General features: G+C 44.5%; 1 protein-coding gene across 16 annotated transcripts in view; it reads right to left on the bottom strand.

Annotated features, from left to right (window-relative positions):
• The window catches only part of PPP1R12B (protein phosphatase 1 regulatory subunit 12B), a 158,774-nt gene that overhangs the window by 121,294 nt on the left and 10,831 nt on the right, over positions 1 to 26,649 (bottom strand). For all 16 annotated transcript variants that reach the window (XR_009555049.1, XM_060231148.1, XM_060231140.1 and 13 more), the window contains exons 2-4: positions 9,029 to 9,159; positions 7,560 to 7,678; positions 5,830 to 5,989 (exon numbers count right to left, since the gene is read on the bottom strand). Coding sequence is in view for 15 of the 16 variants with exons in the window: in XM_060231148.1 (XP_060087131.1) it covers positions 5,830 to 5,989; positions 7,560 to 7,678; positions 9,029 to 9,159 (410 nt within the window). In the remaining variant the exon portion in view is untranslated. The remainder of the gene's footprint in view (positions 1 to 5,829; positions 5,990 to 7,559; positions 7,679 to 9,028; positions 9,160 to 26,649) is intronic.

The following is a 26,649-nucleotide window of genomic DNA, read 5'->3' on the forward strand; positions in this document are numbered from 1 at the left end:
CCTTCGGGCAAAGGCTGTTTAGCCAGTTCGTAGCACAACCTGATGGCACTGACTACCCATTTAGACAGTCTTTGGGTAGAAATTTTAAGACCTTTGTGTGGGTTCCCGTAGGCCACAAATAGGTTAGGGTCCTTACGGAAAGGTTGTGTACGATCAAGGTAGAAGGATAAAGCCCTTCTGACGTCCAAGGAATGCAGGGCTCGTTGTCCCTGGTCGGATGGGTTGGAGAAAAACGTTGGTAGAGAAGTTGAAGTTGATAAGTGGAACTGGGAGACAACTTTAGGCAGGAACGCAGGTTCCGGTCGCAAAACCACTTTGTCCCTGTGGAAAATGGTGTAGGGAGGATCGTAACGGAAGGCGCATAAGTCACTTGCCCGTTTACCTGAGGTAAGGGCTACAAGTAATGCTGTCTTCCAGGAGAGAAGGTTGAGGTGTATGGTGGCCATAGGTTCAAAGGGGGCCCTCATCAGGCAGGAGAGGACTAACGATAAACTCCAAGTCGGAACAAAGGGCTTAACAGGTGGGTTGAGGTGCAACATGCCCTTAAGAAAGGACTTAGATAAAGGATGGGAGAACACAGTTTTGCCATCAACCGGATTGTGGAAAGCAGAAACTGCAGAAAGGTGAACCTTCAAGGAGGAATAACAGAGTCCTGATTTTTGTAGAGAAAGCAGATAGTCCAGGATCAGGTTCAGGGGTGCCGATTCCGGCTGTAAATGATTAGATGTCGCAAAGGAACAGAAGCGCTTCCATGTTCGCTGATAGGAAAGTCTCGTGGAAGGCTTCCTCGCGTTGAGGATAATATTGGCTACCTCTGTAGAGAGATAGGAGGATGTATTCTCCAGGCTACCAGGGCCAGGACTCGAGGGTTGTGATGAAGAACCTGACCGCTGGCCTGAGAGAGAAGGTCGCCCACAGGAGGAAGTCGGCGGTAAGTGTGGCGGGACAGTTGAAGAAGCCTCGTGAACCACGGTTGCCGAGGCCACCATGGCGCAATGAGGATGCAGTCTGTGCCATCCCGAGCTATTTTGACCAACACCCGTGTCAGAAGGGGGGTTGGTGGGAAGTAGTGAAGGGGACCCGTCCAGTTGTGTAGGAAGGCGTCGTTGCCCCTCCTGGAGTAAAATTGAAGACATTTGGCATTGTCCCTGGATGCAAAGACGTCCACCTTGGGTGTTCCGAAGCAACGGAAGATACGCCGAAGGTACGTCGGATTGATGGACCATTTGTGGTCGTCTATGCGAAACCTGCTGAGGGAGTCGGCCAGAGTATTCTCCACACCCGGGAGATGAATGGCAGTCATGTATATGTTGTGCTTGACACACCATTCCCAGAGCATCACGGCTATACGGCAGAGACGGAGGGATCTGGTACCCCCTTGCTTGTTTATGTAATAAACTGTTGCCATATTGTCCGTGGAGATCTGAACGTGCCGACCTCCTATCAGAGGGAGAAAGGATTGAAGGGCTCTGTGTACCGCAATCAGTTCTAAGCAGTTTATATGCATGGCTCTCTCGGAGGTTGTCCAAAGTCCTCTGACAGTTTTGTCCTCTAGGTGGGCTCCCCAACCCCACTTGGAGGCATCTGTTGTTACTGTGGCCGTCGGGGAAGTCGGTAGAAACGGCTTGCCCTCGAGGAGATTGTTGGGAACAGTCCACCACGTGAGGGATAGAAGCGCTCTCTGTGGAACAGTCAGCAAAACGCTTTGTGGTTGTGTCTGAGGGTGGTAGGCTCGCACAAACCAGATTTGTAGTTGTCGCATCCGTAGCCTGGCAAAGTGGAGGACAGATGTTGTTGCGGCCATAAGGCCCAGCAGGCGCTGGATTGTGAACGCAGACTGACAGGGTTGTTGTTGCACTGACCCGGCTAGGGCGATAATAGTCTGTGCCCGATCCTCGGGGAGAAAGACACGATGTATGGAGGTGCATAGAAGGGCGCCTATAAACTTGAGGTCCTGGGTAGGTGTGAGGTGTGATTTTGATGCATTCACACGAAGGCCCAGGGAAGTCAGGAGAGTGAGAGCTGCGTTGAGGTTGTGCTCCAACTGTTGTTGTGTCGGGGCCACCAGAAGCCAGTCGTCGATGTATGGGAAGACTGGGATGTTCCGGATGCGAAGTGCAGCTGCCACCACTGCCATGCACTTGGTAAAGACGCGGGGCGCCGTGGAGAGGCCGAATGGTAGGGACACATATTGGTAGTGGTCCGGGCCCATGGCAAACCGCAGATACTTCCGATGTTGAGGTCGGATGGTCACATGGAAGTAAGCGTCTTGAAGATCTAGAGAAGCCATCCAGGAACCCCTGGGGATGAGGGGCAAGATGGACTGCAGGGAGATCATTCTGAACTTCCTGTATTAGATGTGCTTGTTGAGCTTCCTCAGATCCAGAATGGGACGCCTGCCTCCATCCCTCTTGGGAACTAGGAAATATCTTGAATAGAAACCTGTCCCTCGGTGTAGGGGGGGGACGGGCTCTATGGCGTTCTTGTGAAGTAAGTCCAGAATCTCCTGATGTAGGAGAGAAGACGGGGGAGTAGCTATGAAGTAGTGGTGGTGAGGTGGAGAAATTTTTTTTTTTTTGCGTAACCTAGGCGCACGATGGTCAGCACCCAGGAGTCGGTTGTTATCGAGTTCCAAGTGGGAAGGAATGGTGAGAGACGGGTGCGGAGCCCTGGTAGGGTGTGAGGAAAGTCAAAGAGACTGCTTAGAAGGGAGGGAGGACTTTTTGGGCTGCTGTGACCGAGGCCTTTGTTGAAACTGAGGCTTCTGATGTCCACTCTTCCTTTTCCAGAAGTCATTGCGCCTAGGTGACCGTTGGCGCCTCTGGAATGATGGTCTCCAGGGTTTTGTACGGTTGGGTTGTTGGGAGAACGGTTGAGAGACTCCCAAACGTTTTGCACGTTTGCGCCCGTCATCCACTGAGGTGAGAACCTCATCGGTGGAAGCGTGGAAGAGACCCAGGCCATCAAAGGGGAGGTCCTCGATCTTTTGCTTAATGTCCGGTTGTAAGTTGGTGGACCTTAGCCAGGCATGACGGCGTAGGGCAACAGAGGACGCAAAAACCCTTGAAGAGCAGGAGACAGCGTGGCGAATGGTATTTATTTGTTGCTTCGACACCCTAGACAGTTCTGATACCAGTCCAGAGGCCACCCTTTGAGAAGGTTCCGGAAGGGAAGGAATAAGAGGTGTAAATTGGTTGGCCAAGTTGAAGATGTAAGCCGAAAAGTAGGCTAGATAATTGTTCAGCTTAGAATTTGTTGACGCAAGGTTGAACATTTTCCTTGCCAAAGTGTCCAGTTTCCTGCCCTCTCGGTCTGGAGGTGTCGGATGTCTGGAGGGCTTAGCTTTGGTGGCTGAGTGCACAATAATAGAGTTGGGTGCTGGATGGGAAGCCAGAAATTTAGCTTCGGGAGCATGGACTCTATAAAGCGAGTCCAAGCGCTTAGAGGTAGGTGGAATTGAAGCAGGTTTTTCCCAGGTTTCACGGAGGCCTTCGAAGTGCACCGGTAACATAGGAAGTAATGAACCAGGTGGAAAGTCCGTTTGTACAAGGTCGTGCACAATGTCCGAGACCTTAGGCGAGTCCGACGGAAGGGTAATGTTCAAGGCTTCAGCCATAGTAGTAATGAGATGGAGGTAGGCCTTGGAGGCATCAGATGGAGAGAGCCGGGGCTGTGGCGCCGAATCCGAGACTACCGAATCTGGATGGTCGTCGGAGTCAGATGAAGCTAAGGAATCGGCGTCGGAACGGGAGTCCTCACCGGAAGGAGGATGTGGAGGCGGAATCGGGTCCGACGAGGCGGTCTTAGGCTTCACAACCTGATCGCGTTGGCCCGTGTGGGTAGAGACCGGGGGAGCAATCGAGGCAGAGGCTGACGGAGTGCGCGGCCTAGCACCTTCTAGCTGGTAGTGGTCCCGAGATTGCTATACACATTCCCGTAGTCGCTCACGGAGTCGGGGGGAATAGCGAGAATAATCAGGTTCTCGGGTCCGATCAGGTTCTCGGGTCCGATCTTGACCACGGGGCCGTGGGTAGTACCGATCACGGGGTCTAGGTGAATCCGGAAAACGCTCGAGATCGCGGGGTCGCGGGGAATCTCGGTGTCGTGGGGAATCCCGAAGTCGTCGCTGGGAATCACGGAGTCGATCACGGGGTCTAGGAGAATCTTCGTACTGAATAGCAGAGTACGTTGAGTAACCTGAACCCTCCACGGATGGGGACCGAGAAGGATGGCGGTACGGTCGGCGTCTAGGAGAAGGAGACCGAGAGAAATGGCGGTCGTACCTTGAAGGGGCATAGTAGTGTTGATAATACCCTGGAGAGTCGGAGTCTCGGCGCCGACGTGGCGATCTGGAACGGCCTCTAAGAGGCGGCGACCCGGAGTGGACTCGATGAGTAGGTGAGCGAGAGCGACCTTCATTTGAAGCTTGAGTGGCCGAATCCCTATACAGGGGAGAAATCCCGATGTCTCGGAAGGATCCGATCCAAAGCGGAGGCTTAAAGTAGGCCTGAGTCGAATCAGTAGTCAGGTCAGGTTGCATGAAGTCGGTAGGAACCACGCTGTGCACTGAAGGTGAACGAGAGTGGACTGGTATAACCTCTACTGCTGTAGATGAGTGAGGAGTCAGCTGTGGCATGTCGGTGATGACGTCGGACGGAGTCGACAGTTCAAGCGGAAGTGCGGGCTGCGTCGAGGCCGCGGGATCCATAGGCGTTGAAACTGGGGCCCGAGGCTTCTTAGGAGCCGAGTGCGAGTGGTGGAGTTTCCTCGGAGCCGAATCAGCTGATTCGGAAAGGCGAGATTTTTTGGGCGCCGAATCCGAGGATTCGAGATGGCGCGATTTTTTCGAAGCCTTATGGCCAGGATCGGCGTGCTTCGAAGATTTTTTCTCGGACCTGTGCTTCTGCTTAGAGAGAGACACGTCCGTAGAGGCCGAAGCTCCCGTTTGTTGTTGGGGAGGCGGCGAGTCCGACGCGGGCATAGCCCTCAGGGACAATTCAATAAGGAAACTCCGGAGCCTGGCTGCACGGTTTTTACGGGCCTGCTTGCCAAAGTTCGCACAGTGAGGGCAGGAGTCGACTCGATGAGCTTCACCCAAACAAAACAAGCAGTGGCTGTGGCCGTCTGACGAAGGGATTTTGGTCCCACAGCGCGTGCACTTTTTGAAGGTAACTTTCCCTTCCATGCGCTCCGGACAAGGGAGGGGAGGGAAGGGAGAAAAGGGGAAAGATAGCGCAGAAGGCGGTTTGTTTTTTTTTTTTTTAATTTTTCAGGACGAAAGAGAATATGAAAACGGTGAGAAAGAGAAAATACTAGGTAGCGAAAGGAAGACGAAGAGATGAGGTAACGAACGAGCTAAGGAGGAACGCAGCGAGGAGGGTGTTGTCCGGGCGGCGGTAGGAAAGAAACTGAGTGGAATGGGCGCTCTCCCCCCGCTCCAGGCATGCGCGGTCGCTGCCTGCTCCCCAGGGCGGGAGGAAAGCGCGCCAAAAGACGTTATAAACGAGCTATTGGAGCTCCGAGGTATGGATCCGTTGCCTGCGGCAAGACCCATGTGTGGGACTGCACAGAGACCACGAAGAAGATCCAGAGGTTACATCCACCATGCACAGCCCACCTTGCTCAGATTAAAGAGGCCTACAGAATGTGCCTTGTCCAATGGCCCCTTTATACCTGGCACTAAATCTGTAAATAATTACAAGAGAAGATATAAACAAGCAACCCTAGGCAAAAACTGCCACAAATACTACAATTTTGCACACAAAGAATCAATTACAATAGTACTAAACCCCAAAATTAGCAAAATAAACAAAGAAAATGGATTAGTACCTCATGACTTCAGAGTAGCCCTTAGCTGCAGCTACATGAAGAGCAGTAGCATCAGTTCGGGGATGTTTTCTATCTTCAATTTTCCGCCTGTTAAGCCACTGCCGTGCATCCTGCAACATTTGTTGCTCTTCTGCTTTCCTTGCCTGATCCAGATCTGTCCCTGGAGAAACAGACTACAAGTGTAAAAAAAAAACAAATCCAAAGTAGAACAAAAATGGATATAGGGAAGAGCGGGGAGTTTAAGGGCAAATTGAGTGGTTAGCTGATATTAACTAGATGGTTCTTGATTTTCCTAGCACAAATTTAATTAAATTAAAGGCTTATGCCTCATTTTCTCCTATACTCAAGGCAGCTTTTATTTTTGCCATCAAGATGCAAGCTACTTATGGTGACCCCACAGGGTTGTCAAGGCAAAAAATGTTCAGAGGTGGCTTGTCATTCATTGCCTCCCTCCACACTAGTGTTCCTTGGTGGTCTCCCATCCAAACACTGACAGGGCTGCCCTCGCTTAGCTTCCAAGCCTATGTAGCCTATGTAGCTTCAAGTATTATAGTACTTGTCATTTTTTATTAGCATTCTCTAATTATAACTTGAATGGAACCTGCCTCTCTTACTCAGTGTTTTCACGGAGCTAGCCATCATGATGCCAATGATCTATATTACAAAATGTAAAAGGTTCAAGAACAAGCTAAAAGTCTATCACTAAAACAGTGAAGGGGTGGGTGAACTTTTTTAAAACAAAAAAAAACCCTGGCAGATGGGAGCCCTACTTAATTGCCAAATTGATACGAATTTACTAAAGCTGGAGACACTGGCTAGTTAAATTATAAACTGTAGCAAAATATGCTGCTTCAACTGCCTGCCTACTCTCTTAGTACATTTACTAAAAATCCAGGCTCCCATTATACAAGCAACTCCCACAACCCTGTAACAATCACTGTTATAGAAATTTATATTAAGAAACAGTATAATATCCTCTTCCATAAATAGATAAATAAACATTTAGGTGTCTTAAAACCTTTAAATACCTAAAAGCCTCACGAGCTCTAACAAGCATCGGGAGTTTTCTTGCCACTCCCTCATGCATACTATCACTCTGGTAGATAACAGAGAGGGAGAGGAAGAAACACTAAGATTAAAGTTACATAGAGGCGATAGAAGCTACGTACTAGAGATAAAAAGAAAATAGGGAAAATGCAAAGAGAAGAAAGGTGGAGGGAATGAAAAGAGTAAACTTCTCTAGTTCCCACTCTGACAAAGCCAGCTTCAAGAGGGAATTGGATAAAAATATGGAGCAGAGGTCCATCAGTGGCTATTAACCACAGTGTGTGTGTGTGTGTGTATTTTGGCCACTGTGTGATACAGAGTGTTGGACTGGATGGGCCATTGGTCTGATCCAACATGGCTTCTCTTATGTTCTTAAGGCCTTTGGCAACTTCAGAAAAAATAAATGATCACTGCTCCAATCCTGTGTTCATATTTAACACTGACAAAACCCAAATATTCTTCATAGACAACAGCATTAAACCCACAAGAATGATACCAGTAAAGCACATAATGGTTTGTTTTCAGAAGTTTTAGTATACATTCTACATTTTAGAAACATGCGAATGGATGTCCTTCATGCCATGCATCACTATTCCTAATTTTCACAGCAGAAATGAAAATTCAACCTTCTTGTGTCCTTATCTAATGCAACCTATAGCATGGACAGGATGTAGCTGGCTTACCTTGCTTCTTTACTTGTTCCAGCAGCAAATCCTTCATGGCTTCTTCCTCTGCAAGGTCACTTGGGACTTCACCTTCACTGTTCACAGCAGCTACGTTGGCTCCACGACTTATTAAGTATCTACATGACAGAGAGCCATATGAGACTAACTTCAGAGCAAGAAAATATTTGGTTGTGTTTGGTGGCAGATAAAGTTTCATTAATGAATCTAGAATTTATCCAGTTACTGGCAGTTATCTAGCTGATCATCACTACAGCTGATTTCACTCAAATGATTAAGATATTCTTTAAATAACATGGCATCCTTACAACTAAGTTTTTAGAAATAATCAAATATTTTATTCTGTTATAATGTGCTTGACCCAATTTGTTCCTAAAAGCAACCTGTTTGTTAGTACATTGTCTGGAGAACAAAAATAACATTCTGCATTATCTAGACTGAACAGGAAGAGGCCCCATCCCAAAAAAAAGCCCTCCCCAAAAGCACATAATGCTTGGCTAATATTGAGATCACCTCCTTACCGGGATTCTCTGCATTAGAGGAGGAATACATATGCAATTGCCCAGCAATAAACCAGATTTGTGCATATCTAAGCTCGAAGTAAAGTGTCTTAATGCAGCCACTACTCCTTAATTATGCAATTCTCTGACTCCATGTATTCTAATTGGCCTTTTGTTAACTCTCACTGATCAGATCCCCATAGCGAATGGAACCATTATCTCACTGAATCTCAGTGTGGCCAGGATTGTCAGAAACTGTCCTGAAGGCTCTTTAGCTACAGAGGCCACTGCCCAATTTTTAAGAGCAGATATTTGCTTCCAAAGTGCTTTAATATACTTCTTACTTCCTAATTTGCTATGCTGTCCTGAGTCCATTCGCTGGGAGGGCAGGATAGAAAATAAATAATATAGACCTAAACAAAGGGAATCTTGGCATTTCTTGGTAAGTGTTAAAATGTTAAAGGCTAATAAAAATGGTTTTGTACTAGGAAGCCTAACTAGAGAACAGCACACTATGGCATTATGCCTTCAGTGCCAATATTTTAGATTGTATGGAGAACCAGTCTGAAGTTAATATATACTAAACCACTATTAGAGTTAAAGAAGATATCAGTTCATACTACCATACAGTGCTAGTGCCAAAGTGTAAAGATAACTTCAATAAAAGGCATGCCATCTCATTCAAGTCATGAATCCTTTACCATTACAAATACATAAAAACATTTAAACAAAAAAGGTTGCCTCTTATGTTTAATCAACAATTAGTTGTAATGCAGCTAAGTAACATTAACTTACTCATACAAAAGGATATGCATACCTTTCAGTCACTACGGTTATACTTGAGGAAATGATTGTATAGATTAGTTTAAGAAGTAATTCTCTAATGGCAGCCCACCATTCAGGCATGCCTTCCCACTCATCTTCCAATAATGACATTTTAAAAAATTGGTTATCTAGAAACTCACTCACTCTGCTATGTTCAGATAGCCACAAGATGCAACTGCATGAAGTGGGGTCCAGCCCTCATTATCTTGTTGATTTACATTGGCTCCATATTCTACCAGGAACTTTACCATGTCCAGGTTTTCATCTATACAGGCCTTTGGGAAAGAAAAGGAAGTAGAGCAGAGAAAAGACCTAGTATTACCATTTGGTAAACAATATATACTTTCTGTTTTAAAATTGTAAATAATATTGAGCGCTCCTACTCTGAACTTTCCTATCTTTCAATTCTCACTGACCTCTCTGTATGAGTTTACCTTCACTTAAAGGGTGAACACATAGTAAAGTAATATTTCAGGAATGGCATTGAAGTCCGTGGAACAGGGCAAGATTAGGAACAAGGCTGTTCCAGAAAAAAAACCCCACTTCAATAAAAGCAATTAAGTCAGGCCAAAGTCATGATGTGAAAATGAAAGCAGTGAATCCCAAGCATGATTTCATTTAAAAAAAAAAACTGGGGTCAAAAAGCATCAGAAAAATTGCATACTGGAGATTTATCTTAATTGCACATTGAAGCCAAAGATGAGTTTTGAAGAGTTTACTATATAAAAAGCTGCAACAATATATTTATATTTATTGTTTTCTGAAATATAGTTCCTTATCTGACTGAAATAACATTTTTTTCTCAGTTGCCTGAGCTCTGAAATGCTGACCATGCAGGAATTATTTGTCTCAAGCACATCAATACTATTTTGAGCTTGTTCTAAGTTCCTTGTTACAGGCAACATTTGTCAAAGAAGTTGGTCTGAAGAATGTATACTCTCAGTCTAAAGTAATAAAACACAAAAACATATATGGCAACTTTTTGAGAAGTCAAGTTTCCTTAGTGCAATCTGAACAGAGAATAGTTTTGAGCACCTTTGCAATAGCCCAAAGACAACCTTTACAGAACAATTCACTCTGCACAATCTCCTTTCTACAAGAAAATATTGACCCACCCACCCCCACAATCAGTTATTCAGAAGCAAAGCTACCCTGTGTTTTTTGGGGAGGAGGGGTTACCATCAAGTCACAGATGATTTATAGCAACCCAAAGGGGTTGGGGTTAAGCCAAGTGACATTCAAAGGTGGTTTGCCATTGCCTGCCTCAGCATCGTGACCCTTGAATTCCTTGGAAGTCTTCCATCCAAATACCAGTCAGGGTTGACACTGCTTAGCTTCCAAGATCTGACAAGATCAGCCTAGCCTGGGCTATCTAGGTCAGGGTTGCCCTTCTATGCCACTCCAAAAATTTTAGACAAGTATGATAATATCGTGAGTGGTTTTTTTAAAAAAAACTGTAGGCTATTTGCCGACAAGTGGATTAGCTTGGATTAAAAAATTATTATGCACTCATCTTGTTCATTTCGTTACCATAGAGATCTTTGAACTCCATGACATTTTCAAATATAGTTGTGAAGTTAATTTAAAATACAGGGTGGATTGATTTAAACAAAGTTTCAAATTTTGAAATTCATGCATTTCCTGAACAAATGGTTGCTATAAAAATACATTTATTTACAACTAACAATAATCCTACTATAATTTGAGGAGTATAACACAAAACCCTGATTAGCTATTCACAATTGGGGGACTCATGAGGACTTTTGGGGGGAATCTCATTTCCCCACTCCCTCTTTTGCCCTTGCATTACTTCTTTACTTCCTCCAACAGTGCCTGCTGCCCCTCTTCTTTCTTTCTTTCCTTCCTTCCTTCCCACCCACCTAGCCTTTTCTGTTTATCTCCCTGGCAGTCTCTGCTTCCCTCCCCCATCTTCAGTTTTCCCTTTGTACCTTTACTTCTCCTCTCCTTCTCAGCACTTCCATCCCACCTCATTCTTCCCTCCTCTGTGCTGATACCAGCTGCAGCTTGAACCTTCAGTAATCTTGGTTGTAGGTTACCTAGCAACTTCAAAATGCCTTAGCTTACAAGATCTCAGTGGCACACTTTTTCTTAAAGAAGCAGACATAACTCCCATTTTTCTCTAATCCCCAATGTATTTGATTTTCATTTCATATATTTCTGCATGCCTGAGGCTCTCCCTAGATTTGCAGACCCCCACCCTCCCCATTTATCTATCTTGGCCCCTTCTGTGCGGATTTTTTAATCCATACTCTATGGCCCAATTCAGAATTAGAATTACATGTTCCTACAGACAAGAGACGCTGGCAGAGTAATTACCACAGCAATGGTATACAACATGATTAAAGAGCAGATAATGGTTTATTTTGAACTGTGGTCCTGGAGAAGAATCTTGAGAGTCCCTTGGACTGCAAGAAGATCAAATCAGTCAGTCCTAAGGGAAATCAACCCTGACTGTTCCCTGGAAGATCAGATGCTGAACCTGAAGCTCAAATACTTTGGCCACAAAATGAGAAGGGAGCACTCAGGATCAGGAGAAGATCCTGATGCTGGGAAAGACAGAAGAAGGGGACAGCAAAAGATGAGAGGGCTGGACAGCGTTACCGATGTAACTAACACAAATTTGAGCAGACTTTGGAGGATGGCAGAAGATAGGAAGGCCGGGCGTGACTTTGTCCATGAGGTCGCAAAGAGTCGGACTCTTCTGTGCAACTGAACAACAACAACAAATGACTTATTTAGGAACTAGCATACTTGATAGGAAAGAGGAGAGATCCAGGTGGGTAGACATGTTGGTCTAAATAAAGCTAGAGTCCAATGGCACCTTTAAGACCAACAAAGTTTTATTCTCCATGTGAGTTTTTGTCTGCATGCACACTTCCACAGACAAACTAGAATGAAACTTACCACTCCATACATATAAGGCAGAGGTTGAACAGCAAATTAGCATACAAGCATACAATATATTGAAATGTTTTGACAGATGCAAACAGGAATAACAGGCTAAGTTTATACGGTCATAACTGTTTAGATTTAATTCCAAGGGGAAACAGTGTGGCAAATAAATATGTCAGAATTGGCAATAGATGCGCAAATGTATCCATCTTAAGCCTGAGATGGTGTTGCTGATGCTGTTAGGTCCAGTGATTGGGTTGTATGTGGCAGCAAAGTTGGCATTTAGGTTTATTGTCTTTACTTCTGTCCATGTTCAAAATAGATGTTGCATTATTCCAGGTGAGAAGTTGTTTGAGATTGGGGGGTTGTCTGTGAATAAAAAAGGGTTTACCCCCTGTACTCGTGAAAGAGAGTTGTCATTGTCCAATAGAGGGTGTAAGTCACTGGTGATGCATTGAACTGTTGAGAGTTGTACGTGACCACTAATGATGTCCTATTAATGTCTTTTTTGGGTCTACTTTGTAATAGGTTCTCTCTGGGTACCATTCTGGCTTTGTTAATCTGACTTCATCAGGTGGATAGTTTAATTCCAAAAAGGTTTCTTGTAAATCCCTAGGGTGAGAATCTCTGTCTGCAGGACTGGAGCAAATGCAGCTGTAGCGTAGAGCCTGGCTGTGTACAGTGGATTGCTTGATCTTACATTCTGAATAAAACTTGGTTGGTCTTAAAGGTGCAACGACTCCTGCTTTGTTCAATGGATTGTTTGGTACATTTAGGATGGTAGCCGGAGGCATATAGGTATGTTTGCCGGTCTGTAGGTTTCTGGTATAAGGTGGTTTCTGTGTGTCCACCATTTTAACAGTATTGTCCAGAACATATATTTCTTGCATAGATTAGTTGCCAGGTTAATGGTGCGTTGAAAGTTATTAAACGCCTGGTGGAACATGTCCATGGCTTCTTTACCATGTGTCCAGACAATAAAAATGTCATAAATGTAACATAGGTATAAGAAAGGTATAAGTGGGTGGAAGTCTAGGAAGTGTTGCTCCAAGTCAGCCATAAAGATGTTAGCATATTGTGGGTCCATAAGGGTGCCCATGGCTATACCATTAATCTGGAGGAACAGTTTGTTGCCAAATCTGAAGTGGTTATGGGTGAAAACAAAACAAAATGGCACAGTTTTGTAATCCATTTTAGTGTGGGATGTCAGTATACAGAGAACCCAAATCCATGTTGGCTACAATAGTATTCTCTGGAAAGTTGTTCAAAGATTGTATTTTCCTCAGAAAAGCTGTGGTGTTGCAAACGTACTAGGAGAACTGATGGCATAGGGTCTTAAAATACAGCCCATATATCCAGATACCCCCTCAGTGATAGTGTCTATGCCTGAAACAATGGGGCATCCCTGGTTGCCAGGTTTGTGTATTTTGGGTAGAAGATAAAAGGAACCTGTTCAAGGTTCCTGTGGTGGGTCTGAAAGGATTTGTTTCTGAATGTGCATTGGTAATTCCTTTATAATCTTGTTTAGTTTTTTTTTTACTCCTGTGTGAGGTCTGAGTCTAATTTGTTTGTAAAAAGTTTTTTGAACAAAAAAGAGGAGAGACAGAGATGGGTTCCTAACTACATCTCTAGTTGCGAGAAAGAGAGGAAACGAAAGCGCTGAACTTCTGAGAAGGGGGAGTCTGGAGACAGACAAATGCACTTAACAGGAGACAGAAAGTGCTGTCCTCACTATACTGTCTAATTGTCTTCTTGCTGCCCCCTTCAAGGTCTTCTTCCCTTCTTCTTTGTACACCAGACATTGTCTTTTCCAACAAGAGATAGATATATGCTTGGTCTCTTTGCATACATGCAAGGATACATTTATGCTTGTGCAGGGCTGGCCCTTCCACTAGGCAAATTAGGCATTTGCCTAGGGCACCAGGCTGGGGGTGCTGAATTGAGAACTCCCCCCCCCCCGGTGTTGTAGGCAAATGCCTCAGCTTGCATGGTGGCCACCTGGCTTCGCTTTGCCTCCAAAGCCACCTGGCCTCTGAGGTGAGTGAAGCCAGCCAGCGCACAACTGCTGGCTTAGCTCCTTCTCCCTTCTGGAATCAGGAGGTGAAGGAAGCCAGCCAGTTGAGACAAAGCCAGCCACCTGGGTGCCCTTGCCGCCCTACTATGCCACAAGCCCCCGTGGGGGGCGGGGGTGATGGGCTTGCCTAGGGTGCTGTGTGCCCTAGAGCCAGCCCTGGGCTTGGGTTTCTTTGGCAGGTCTGATGGAATAGAACAATGTCTCTTGTTGGCACTACAAAACAACTCGAACTAACTGCAACTGCTCAGTTTGGTTGTCAGCCAAAGGAATCAAATGATTCACCTCTCTATAAATTACTGGATTAACAGTAATAAAAGTTGATAGTTCATCTGAGAAAATAGGCTAGATTCTTTTTCAGCTTTACTGGTTGCTATCAGTTGACATCCCATTCATTTCCAGAGGAACAAAAACTGGAAGGAAGACAAATGACAAATCTCCACCTGTTCCTCTAATGAATATATACTGGAGTAACTTGATGTGTGAAGAAAGTGGAGGATTTATAAGAGGGGAGTCAAACTCTAAGCAGATCTGAATTTTTCCTATGCTTTAGAGAGGTATTTCATTTTTAAAATGGCAGCTGTTTAACACTTCAGAGACCTAGCTTGGTTCTGTTAGTAAAAGGCGGTGGGGAGGGGGGAGGCCTTTCCAGAGCCAGTTTGGTGTAGTGGTTAAGTGTGCGGACTCTTATCTGGGAGAACCAGGTTTGATCCCCCACTCCTCCACTTGCAGCTGCTTGGGTCAGCCATAGCTCTCATAGGAGTTGTCCTTGAAAGGGTAGCTGCTGTAAGAGCTCTCTCAGCCCTACCTACCTCACAGGGTATCTGTTGTGGGGAGGGGAGGTAAAGGAGATTGTGACCACTCTATGAGATTCAGAGTATAGGGCAGGATATAAATCCAATATCTTCTTCTTTTATGCATTATTAGTTCTTAATTTTAAGGTGTAGTACAAATTCTTATCTTTTATGACTTGCCTTTTATTGATTTGTCATAATATTATACAGCTTCATGTTTTCTGACAACGATTTTACTGACAGCAAAGCAGAATGAATCCTGAATATTCAATAAAAATGCAGTTGGAGCAAAATCAGAAGCCCCTTACAATGAAATTAATATGCAGAAGCCAGATGAATAACAGTGTAAAGATATCAAGAGGGTAATGAGCACAATCTAGAAATCAAAACACCGGACAACTCTGAAAAGGATAGATTTAGATTACCTTGTTTTTCACCAGGAAGATAATAAATTTTAATATAGTCACAAGATTAAATTACCCTAATCTTTTATTAGGTCTAGATAGACTGATTTTGGAATAAATCAATTACTCTTAACAGTTGCATAAAGAACTGCTTTATCTGTACACATCACTTCATTTTCTTCCCTTAGGAGAATGATGAGATGAATGCTTGTAAGGTTACAAGCATAACAAGTGGGGGCCCAAAAGGGGAAGAGAATCCCATCTCCTCCCCCTCTTGCTGACTCCAGCACACCCCTGAGGTATTTGGCAGCTGCCACCAGGCCTCATGCAACCACTGGGTTCTGCCTGGGCTGTGCCACTGCCAAGCCCAGTGTTGAATCCTGAGCTGCTGTCACAGGGCCCAGTGGGACCCCTGGGTTCTTTCTGCAGCTGCCCCTGGGCCCTGGCACAGCCTTCAGGCTCTTCTTGAGCTGTGCTGCTGATGGCAGCATGCCCAGCATGCTTCTCAGGCTCTGGTGGTAGCATGCCCAGAACAACTCCCAAGCTTTTCAAGAGATTTAAACCCTCCTTTATTTTTTTACTGCAGATTTTTCTGCACACCTGGGGAGTCTCCAAAGTATACAGCAAAATCTTTTTAGAGTCTTTGTGGTCCCTATCTGTAGATCTAGTTATGCACAGTTCACAGCCACACGTGGCTAATAGTATCCTATAGATATAAAAGGCAAGTCATCTAGGCGACAACTCACCTACCCTCCCATTGGCAGAGCCACTTGTTGCTCTATCTTGATGGAGAGGAACTAGGCCAGTCAGTCTGACTTCAATACCAGGAAAGTTGATGGAAACTGTTATACCAGGAAAATTGGTGGAAAAGTTGGGGTGTGAACTGGCAGAGACTGACCAAGAGAGAGATCTTGGGGTCGTGGTAGATAACTCACTGAAAATGTCAAGACAGTGTGCGTTTGCAATAAAAAAGGCCAACGCCGTGCTGGGAATTGTTAGGAAGGGAATTGAAAACAAATCAGCCAGTATCATAATGCCCCTGTATAAATCGATGGTGCGGTCTCATTTGGAGTACTGTGTGCAATTCTGGTCACCGCACCTCAAAAAGGATATTATAGCATTGGAGAAAGTCCAGAAAAGGGCAACTAGAATGATTAAAGGGCTGGAACACTTTCCCTATGAAGAAAGGTTGAAACGCTTGGGACTCTTTAGCTTGGAGAAACGTCGACTGCGGGGTGACATGATAGAGGTTTACAAGATAATTCATGGGATGGAGAAAGTAGAGAAAGAAGTACTTTTCTCCCTTTCTCACAATACAAGAACTCGTGGGCATTCGATGAAATTGCTGAGCAGACAGGTTAAAACGGATAAAAGGAAGTACTTCTTCACCCAAAGGGTGATTAACATGTGGAATTCACTGCCACAGGAGGTGGTGGCGGCCACAAGCATAGCCACCTTCAAGAGGGGTTTAGATAAAAATATGGAGCAGAGGTCCATCAGTGGCTATTAGCCACAGTGTGTGTATATATATATATATATATATTAAAAATTTTTGCCACTGTGTGACACAGAGTGTTGGACTGGATGGGCCATTGGCCTGATCTAACATGGCTTCTCTTATGTTCTTCTTATCAAAGAGAGAATTAGTAGGCACACTGATGAACAAAAATTGTTGAGGAAGACTCAGCATGGGTTCTGTAATGGAAGATCTTGTCTCACTAACCTGTTAAGAGTTCTTTGAGGGGGTGAACAAACATGTGGACAAAGGAGACACAATAGATGTTGTTTACCTTGACTTCCAAAAGTTAAAGTTGCTCATTAAAGGCTCCTAAGTAAGCTCAAGAGTCGTTGGGTAAAAGGACAAGTCCTCTTGTGGATCAAAAACTGGCTAATTAATAGGAGGCAGAGAGTGAGTATAAATGGACAATTTTTGCAGTGGGGGATGGTAAGCAGTGGGGGCCGCAGGGCTCAGTATTGGGTCCGATACTTTTTAACTTATTCATTAATGTTTTGGAGTTGGGAGTAAGCAGTGAAGTGGCTAAATTTGCAGATGACACTAAATTGTTCAGGGTGCTGAGAACCAGAGAGGATTGTGAAGCACTCCAAAGGGATCTGTCAAGGTTGGGTGAGTTTGTGTCAACATGGCAAATGAGGTTCAACATGGCCAAGTGCAAGGTAATGCACACTGGGGCCAAAACTTCTAACTATAAATACAAGTTGATGGAATGTGAACTGGCAGAGACTGACCAAGAGAGAGATCTTGGGGTCGTGGTAGATAACTCACTGAAAATGTCAAGACAGTGTGCAATTACAATAAAAAAGGCCAATGCCATGCTGGAAATTATTAGGAAGGGAACTGAAAACAAATCAGTCAGTATCATAATACCCCTGTATAAATCGATTGTGTAGTCTCATTTGGAATACTGTGCACAATTCTGGTCACCACACCTCAAAAGAGATAACATTGGGAAAAGTCCCAAAAAAGGGTAATTAGAATGATTAAAGGGTTGGAACACTTTCCCTATGAAGAAAAACACTTGGGGCTCTTTAGCTTGGAGAAACATCAACTTAGGGGTGACATGATAGAGGTTTACAAGATTATGCATGGGATAGAGAAGGTATAGAAAGAAGTACTTTTCTCCCTTTCTCACAATATGAGAAGTGGACATTCAATGAAATTGCTGAGCAGTCAGGTTAGAACTGATAAAAGGAAGTACTTCTTCACCCAAAGAGTGACTAACACGTGGAATTCACTGCCACAGGAGGTGGTGGCGGCTGCAAGCATAGACAGCTTCAAGAGAGGATTGGATAAACATACGGAGCAGAGGTCCATCAGTGGCTATTAGCCACAGCGTATTGTTGGAAAACTCTCTGTCTGGGGCAGTGATGCTCTGTATTCTTGGTGCTTGGAGCGGGCTTCTAGTGTCCTGGCCCCACTGGTGGACCTCTTGATGGCATTTGGGGTTTTTTTTGGCCACTGTGTGACACAGAGTGCTGAACTGGATGGGCCATTGGCCTGATCAAACATGGCTTCTCTTATGTTCTTAACGCCATCCTCCAGCCCCAGAACAGATGAGGATTGGACTACTGGGGAAGCTGCCTTTACCAATGACTCACTTTTCCCTCAGTGGCCATTGCTAAGCAACTATAGTATTCCAAGCTTGGTTCTGTCATTAAAAGGCTGGGGGAGGCCCTTCCCAGGCCTATTTGGGCTTTTGAGGGAGAACTCATTGGAGAACAGTCCTGACTAAGGTTGCCAGCTCCTGGTTGGTGGGAAATTCCTGGAGATTTCATGGTGGAGTCTGAAGCCAGAGTTTGGGGATGGGAGAGTCCTCAGTTAAATACAATGCCACAGTGTCTACCCTCCAAAGCAATTATTTTCTCCAGGGGGAGAAAGATCTGTTGTCTGGAGTCAAGCTGTGATACCAAGAAATCTTCAAGCTCTATCTGGAGGTTGGGTACCCTAGGCATGGCAGCACCCCCTGGGTGACCTGATAATGCCTGGCTGCTTGCTTCTGTTCAACAGCAGACCCCATAACAGCCAGTATGGTGTAGCAGTTAGCGCTTCAGAGAAGGGTCTACTAGACCCAGGTTCTTGCTGTGGAAGAGGAGATGGAAAGCTGAAGTCAGCAGGGCAGATAAAGGTAGGTTGATGGTTGGTTGGGAGATAGGGTTGCCAACTCCAGGTTGGGAAATTTCTGGAGATTTGAGGGGTGGAGCCTGGAGAGGGTGGTGTTTGAGGAGGGGTGGAATCTCAGACAGGTACAATGCCATAGACTCCATCCTTTCCTCTGGGGAACTATTGCTACCAATCTCCAGGTGAGGGCTGGAGATCTCTCAGAATTACAACTGCTCTCCAGATGGCAGAGGTCACTCCCCCTGGAGAAAATGGCTGCTTTGCAGGCTGGACTCTGTGTCATTATGCCCTGCTGAGGTTGCTTCCCTCCTGCTTTGATCCCCACCGTGGAGAAAAACTGTTCTTTTCCTAGGTAGAGGCTGCAGGGAGGAGATGGAAAGTTGAAGTCAGATCACTTCCCCTACAGAAAATGGCCACCTTGAAGCGCATACTCTATAGTATATCATAACACAACCATGCTAGGCCAAAAAAGACAAATCCCACCACAAACACACACGGATGCTAAATGTGCAAGGCCAATTATGACAGGAGAAAGTGACAATGCACTGCAGACGAAAGACATTCTGAGCTTCAGTATCTGTGTGTTTGCTGTGCTATGATGCCACAGCAAACTGAGCAACCAAAGCTGGGGCACTCACCCAGAGCCTCATTCTAAAGCTGTTATATTTATTCTCACAATGGGTCTTATTTCTGGTATAGATATATTTGTCAGTCATGGCTAAGATCCAGCAAAACTACCCTCATGCAATAAGAAAAACCACTCAAGATAGTTGGTAGTCCTGTCAAATGTGTGTTGTACATTGTTTAAAGAACAAAGCACTCTTCAGTTAAACATCTTAATTTTTTTTAAAAAAATGAGCAGTCTCTTCCAACATCTGATGGAAATCTCAAATCTTTATCCCTTCAGCATTCTTCTCTTATTTTCGTCATGCTCTTAGAGGCCACAAGTTGTTCTCAGACCAGTTTATAAGCCACTGAACTAAAAGATTTTTTTAAATTTCCTCTCAATTTCTATACTTTGTGATATTCAGTTCCAAGTGGTAAAATTAATATTTATAAAAGGTAAGCCACTTATAACACATGAAATTATGAGTCAGTTAGCTAAGAGAAAAAATGTATGATTCTCAGATATTTGTTGTTTGCTACACTTGGCATCAAAATTTAATTGCTGAATGACACAGGAAGGGTTTTACTGAACTGCCAAATCCTTAAGGAACATGACACCTGAAGCCCCAGAAAGTTTCCAGCACACTTCAGAAAACTTGAGAACAACTCCATAAAGGACACAAAGGCACCCATGCAGCCTTAATTATTTTTCTATACATATACAGAATGTGCTGTTTCATTTCTGTCTGCTCTAAATCAATTCTAAGGAACCCCAGTGCCAATGTCTTCAAATAATTCTTTGTGGATGAGCTGTGTGGATCATGGGTTGAAAAGAACACCACCTGCTTGGCATGCAGAAGGTCTCGGGTTCAGTCCCTGACATCTTCAGTTAAAAGGATCATGTTGTAGATCAGGGGTCCCCAACCACTGGGCCGCGAACTGGTACCAGTCCGTGTCCTGCTAACAACCGGGCCACAGAGTGAGGCAGAGCAGTCCCGCTGCCTCTTTCACCCGCTGGGACCTGGGCAAACGAAAGAGACAGTGTGGCCTCACTCTGAGGCAGGGAGCCAGTCACAGTCTTGTGAGCACACTGTGGTCCATCCATCCGCTTGCCTGGTGCAAAGCGGCCATTCCTTGGCAGAGAAATAAGCACCCTCAGGGATCCCACCCCCAGCCCCATACCTCAAACTTTATGAAATCTCTGGAAAGGGCAGGGAGGGAGGAACTTTACTTCTGAGGAATCTTTTGTGGAGGTTGCAATTCTCCTCCATCCTTCCTAGAGAACACTATGGTGGGGAGAGTTTAAAAGTTGGGAAGAAACTTTTTCCTGACTTTTTTGGGGGGGCCTTATGCGTGCAAGGAGATCAGGATGAGAGCATGGTTGCATTGCGGTGACTCTCAAGTAAGTACAGAAAAGCAGGATACACATTCTGCAAACAAACAAGGCTCCAGTTTAGGGGGGCATCTATGGTGGAATCAAGGCTGCAGCCCGGTCAGGGAGGGGCCTGTTCATAAGTGTGTGCAAGCTCAAAATGGGCCATCACATGGGGGAGGGACATGGAGGGGTGGTGGTGAGCTTATTCTTATGTCAGCAGAGACCCAACTTTGCCAAAGCTTGGGGGAGGCTTCCCCTCTGCTCCCCTGCCCAGCTTTCCCCGGATCCTGGAGTGAGGCCATACCGCCTCTTTTGTCCACCCCTATCTGCTGATCATCAGGGGACTTTAAATGGAAGCGGGAGGCATGCTGGCCTTCTGCCACCTGGCCACCTAGCTGGGAGGCGGTAGGAACAGCCCCACTCTCCTCCCGCCATTTAAAGACCCCCACGGAGGCAGGGATGTGGCATGAGTGAGGGGCAGCTTGGGGTGGCAAAAACGGCAGTGCCCCCCCCCCATGGTAAGTGGAAAAATTGTCTTCCACAAAACCGGTCCCTGGTGCCAAAAAGATTGGGAGCCACTGTGTAGATGATGACAAAGATTCCTGCCTGAGACCATGCTAGTCTGAGTAGACAATACTGACTTTGATGGACCAATGGTCTGAATCAGTATAAAGACAGCTTCATGTGATGCAAATATTAGCATATAAATTACTTAAAGATTTTGTTTTTACAGATTTCACTTTCTGCACCTTCGGATTGTGTTATGTCAGTGTTCTGCAAAGATACAGCTAAACTCCCCTTCATGTACACACAGAAATACAGGTACTGCTTCTCTGTGATGAAATCTTGCACAGCTGGGGAGAATGTGTAAGTATCACAATGTATCAAGTAATTGGGTAGGGCCAATTACATATTCCCACAGGCAAGAGGGGGACTGTTGCCAGTCCCTCCCTTTCAATAATGTATGCACGGCATGAGCAAGTCTCACAATGCAAGAACAGAGCATGGGAAGCAATTGCTATGCTTAGAGTCTCATGATGGATCCTGCATCAACAAACACAGCAAATCATCTTGCAGCAATGTCAACTTTCAATAAAACCTTTTTGAGAGAAATCAGTGGATGTCAACTAGATGAAAGAAATTTAGCCACACCAGGCTAGAAGACAAAAGATGCCTTCATATTGTCTTCTACACCGATCGCTAACCATTATCTCAGTTCAGATGTTAACTGTCCTGTGACAGTCTGAAACCTCCAATCCAAATCTTCCCATTATTTCCAAGGTTCCCATTGAATATATGATGCAATGTTATATCTCCAGTTTTGTAATCTGAATTATAATTCAGTTTTAAAAACTTGCCTTCCTGCTGCCCCTCCCTGATTACAGTTTTCTCAAGATAAATTGCCCAGCTCCCAAATACTCCTTTACCCTCTGTTGCAAGCTTTTGTTCCCTGAAAAGAACCCATGTTATCCTATGGATCCAAAGCAGTATAGCTGGACTGGCATTAGAGCCAGTAATTTGGGTCTGATCCTGGCTACAAATTGGACTGCAGCTTAGTATCCCAGCACACTGTATCCTTCCATGCTGACTTCAATACAGACCAGGGCAGCTATATCCTTGCTCCCCATCCTGATCTAGTTCCCTTTATTTTCCAGTCAACACCATGCTATACAGAGAGCTGACACTCTGCTCCTCTCTGGTTAGGCGTCACTGTTGAAAGACTGGACACCTCTGTCCAAATAGATTCCACATCTGCTCTGTACCACTATTCTCCATTTTCCCACATTTAAGACTTTGGCTGAAAAAGGAACTCCTGCTCCAAACTGGAGTAGCTTTGATTTTTATTGTTGCTGTTATTTTGTTAGTTTAGATAAGGAATGTACTACTTGTCTATGCTTTGATTTAGTATTTGTTAAAGATAAGCCCCATCCTGTACCAAATCCCTCAATAAAATGTACATTTTTCTTTAAATCTTTAAAATCAGGTTTCTTTAAATCTTCTCCTGCTGAAATCCTGCTACTCTCACCCACCTCTTTAGGTAAAAGTTCCTGATTTTCCACTCCCTGCACAAACACGCAAGCTTATTTCCCTGTCATTCTGAATACATGTTCACAACAGGGCTGGTCCAGCTCATGTGGCCCTGATAGTCATATATATAAAGGTAAAGGTAGTCCCCTGTGCAAGCACCAGTTGTTTCCAACTCTGGGTGACATCGCATCGCAATGTTTTCACAGCAGACTTTTTACAGGGTGGTTTGGCATTGCCTTCCCCAAACATCTACACTTTACCCCTGGCAAGCTGGGTACTCATTTTACCAACCTCGGAAGGATGGAAGGCTAAGTCAACCTTGAGCCAACTACCTGAACCCAGCTTCCAACAGGATCAAAGTCAGGTTGTGAGCAGAGCTTGAACTACAGTACTGCAGCTTTACCACTCTGTGTCACAGGGCTCTAGTCATATATATATAAAGGTAAAGGTAGTCCCCTGTGTAAGCACCAGTCATTTCCGACTCTGGGGTGACGTTGCTTTCACAAAGTTTACACAGCAGACTTTTTACGGGAGGTTTGCCATTGCCTTCCCCAATCATCTACACTTCCCCCCCAGCAAGCTGGGTACTCATTTTACCGACCTCGGAAGGATGGAAGGCTGAGTCGACCTGGAGCCGGCTAGAATGGAACTGAAGTTTAACACTGCTATACTCAATGATGAACTAGTTTTGTTTTGCTAATATGAATGGTAATAGGCAAACACTCATCTCAAAGACAAGTCTCCTGACAGCTAAACAATGTCCTGGTTAACACTGTCTTGGCAAGGAAACAACAGTTCAAAGAAGGAAAGAATAAAGTTCCCAAAATAGCCTTGCAACTGTCACCACTAGCAATTGTCAGCTCTGAAAGGTATGTTCTTGCCTTCATGCCCTATGACCAGAGCTCACTACATAGGACATTCAAGAAAAGTAGCACTGCCAGATAGCATTCAGGTAAATCTCCAAACACCAATACAAAGGAGTACTGTTGTCAGCAATTCTGTCAGTCTAGACAGCTCTCATTGTGTCTTTCCAGGAGAAAATCAGAATTTGCCCCAAACATTTCCCAGACATTATTGCTGGCATATCAGCACTATCTTGCACCCACTATTGCACTTGGCTAGCATTTATTTCCCTATCCCCTTAAAAAGTTAGATCACATACTCCATATGCATTGAGACACATTATGGATCTCAAGCACACCTTCTCTTTGGATTCAAATACTGTGGGTAAAAATAATGATTTTCAAAAAACATCATGGCAGTGCTCTGATACCACATTTGCTTCATTTTCAACTGTATACCTTGTTCTGAACTGAGGAAATTTTCCCCACTGTAGATACTTGCAATTCCATATTTAGCTACATGGCATAGAAAGTGAAAGTTAGAATTCCCATGAGACTTTATGATCTGTTCAGGTCTGGAAGCTCCCCAAACCTGGTTCAATGAGTGCAGATTCTACAAGATAATCTCACCTGCTGAATTATAGTAATTTTTATGACAGTTTGCTATGATAGCCTTGGTAAACTTATGGTAAGGAAGAAACTTGCCCCAGTGATACTAGTGCAGAAGTTAAGGGTCATTTTCCCCTCACTTCTCAGCTATGCCCCCAGACTGTAGTCCATTTACATTGTTGAAAAAATCTCTACAGAAACCACTGAGAACTAAGCTCTATTCCCCATTATCAAAGCTCAGCTCTGTGCTCTGATAATCACACAGTAATGTAACAAAAAGTAGTCTTTGTATATATGTCTACACTGCCATTATGATAGGTGGTAGGTATGCTGAAAGGGCTTAAGGACTTTAGTGGGATACAATGTATCTCTATGTACAGAAACATTAGTTTTGTGGGGTGCCCAAGGCTTGAATCCAAATGACTGAGTAGAGGTTCACTCATGGAACAGAATTTTCTGACCTTCACTTGCCCCTTTAGCATACTCCCAGAATTGTTCCTTCTGTGGATTGAGGAACCCTTAAAAATACCATGGGGCATGATGTGGGGATCTGAAGTGAACCAGAGAAAATTGGCACCTTCCTTCCACTTATAGAAGTGGCGTTGAGAGGGCAGAAGACAATTTTGGATCCAGCCAGAAGCCCCTACTGTCTGGGATGATGGCTAAAATCTCAGTCAATTCTCCAGCTGCAGAGATCTAGCATATACTAACAGCTACAGAATTTAATGGCGTCTTCCCACATCTCTTTGATGGAAATTATTTAGGACTACTCATTCTATACAAGGTGAAAGAACCCTTTCAGAAAAAGTTTTCCATAAGCAGAAGAAATTGTGACTTTTTTCCCCAAACACTGTATACATTACAAACAAAAGCAAAGTTGTTTTGTGTAGCTGGGGAAACAAATGAAACTGGAGCATAAGCAGACTCCAGTAATCTTAGTGACAACAGAAGTCAGCTGCAAAAATAATGTGGTTAAAGGAGTGCAGGATGATTAACAGGTGTCAGTTTAACAAATAAAACTGATAATATACATCCTTTGCAAAGAGAAAAATACAGCAGCACCAACCCAGCATCTTATAAAGCCTTAGTTAATGCAAGTGTCTAAACTCGGCAGCAAACTCATCATTGAATATTTTTCCAAACTTGTACTGTGGAAATCATTTGCACTATTTGCCACTTCTGTATCCTTTAATCTTTTCACCCTAGTGCCAATGGTAACTATTGAATAACATTCTCCTCAACTGACAACAGGCCTTGCTGCTATAAGGCCACATGCTGTTGCAACTACTAGATTGTGACAACAACACTACGGGACAATAAGTCATGTTTCATTATACTAATAAGACAAAACTTTTTGCAAATGATCACTCAAGATTGTCCATTTACTCTTGAGGTGTTTCATTAAAGCTAGGGAGGAGGTAAGAAAATAACTTGCAGTCTACTAGTGGACCATTAACCAATTTCCTGAAGACCCTCAGAAGAATACCAGCTGTAATTCTTGCAAGGAACAACAGACTTGGTGGCCACAATCTGATCCAACAAGATACTTCTGTTCTTAAGCAAGACAGTGTGATGGTGGAAAGTGCTATCAAGCCACAGCTGATTTATGACAACCTCATAGGGTTTTCAAGGCAAGAGATGTCCAGAGGTGACTTGCCAATGCCTGTCTCCCGTCATGACCCTGGTATTCCTTGGACATCCCCCATCCAAATACTAGCCAGAGCTGAACTGCTTAGTTTCTGAGTTCTGATGAGATCAGATTTATTCAGGTCAGGCAAACAAGAAAGTACATAGTCGCAATTGTTTAAAGCAGGGATGGGGAATCATTGTCCCGAGGGCTGTATATGGCCCTCGAGGTCACTTGGTGTGGCCCTCGGGAATTGCTGGACAGATACATAGATTGCCATGTGGAAGCCTCCCTGGGGCCTGGCTGGCCGGCCAGAATTGCTGCAGGGCCTGGAAAAGTTACTGTCACAGTTCAGTTTGCATGTGATTATCCCAGATGGTGTGGCCTAATATGCTAATGAGTGTGTGACCTAATATGCCAATATTAGGGGATGTGGTCTAATATGCTACTGAGTCCTGCTAGGCTTTTTCTACAAAAAAAGCCCTGGACCTATGCATTTGCCTAGGGTGGTGGGCCGGGTGTGCGTGTATGTGCCAGATTAGGCTCTCCCCACATGACTTCAAATAGAAAAACAATTATTTGCATTGATTTTGCTGGCCTGAATAATTCTCCCTCGGCGGAGCACTGTTTTTTAAGTTGATAATTTTTTATGGCCTGCGAATGATGTTATAAATATCAATATGGCCCTTGGCAGAAAAAAAGTTCCCTACCCCTGGTTTAAAGAGTAGACATACATCAGCAGCTAAACCTATTTTGAAAAATGTTCTTTGGATCTTGGAGCCAGCCCAAAAATTTAAGGGCTAGATACATTTTTAGCCTTCAAGTTTTAATATTTTGATTACCATGTTTCCTAAGTATT

This window comes from Heteronotia binoei, chromosome 2 (genome assembly GCF_032191835.1).
Source record: "Heteronotia binoei isolate CCM8104 ecotype False Entrance Well chromosome 2, APGP_CSIRO_Hbin_v1, whole genome shotgun sequence".
Taxonomy (NCBI): Eukaryota; Metazoa; Chordata; class Lepidosauria; order Squamata; family Gekkonidae; genus Heteronotia; species Heteronotia binoei.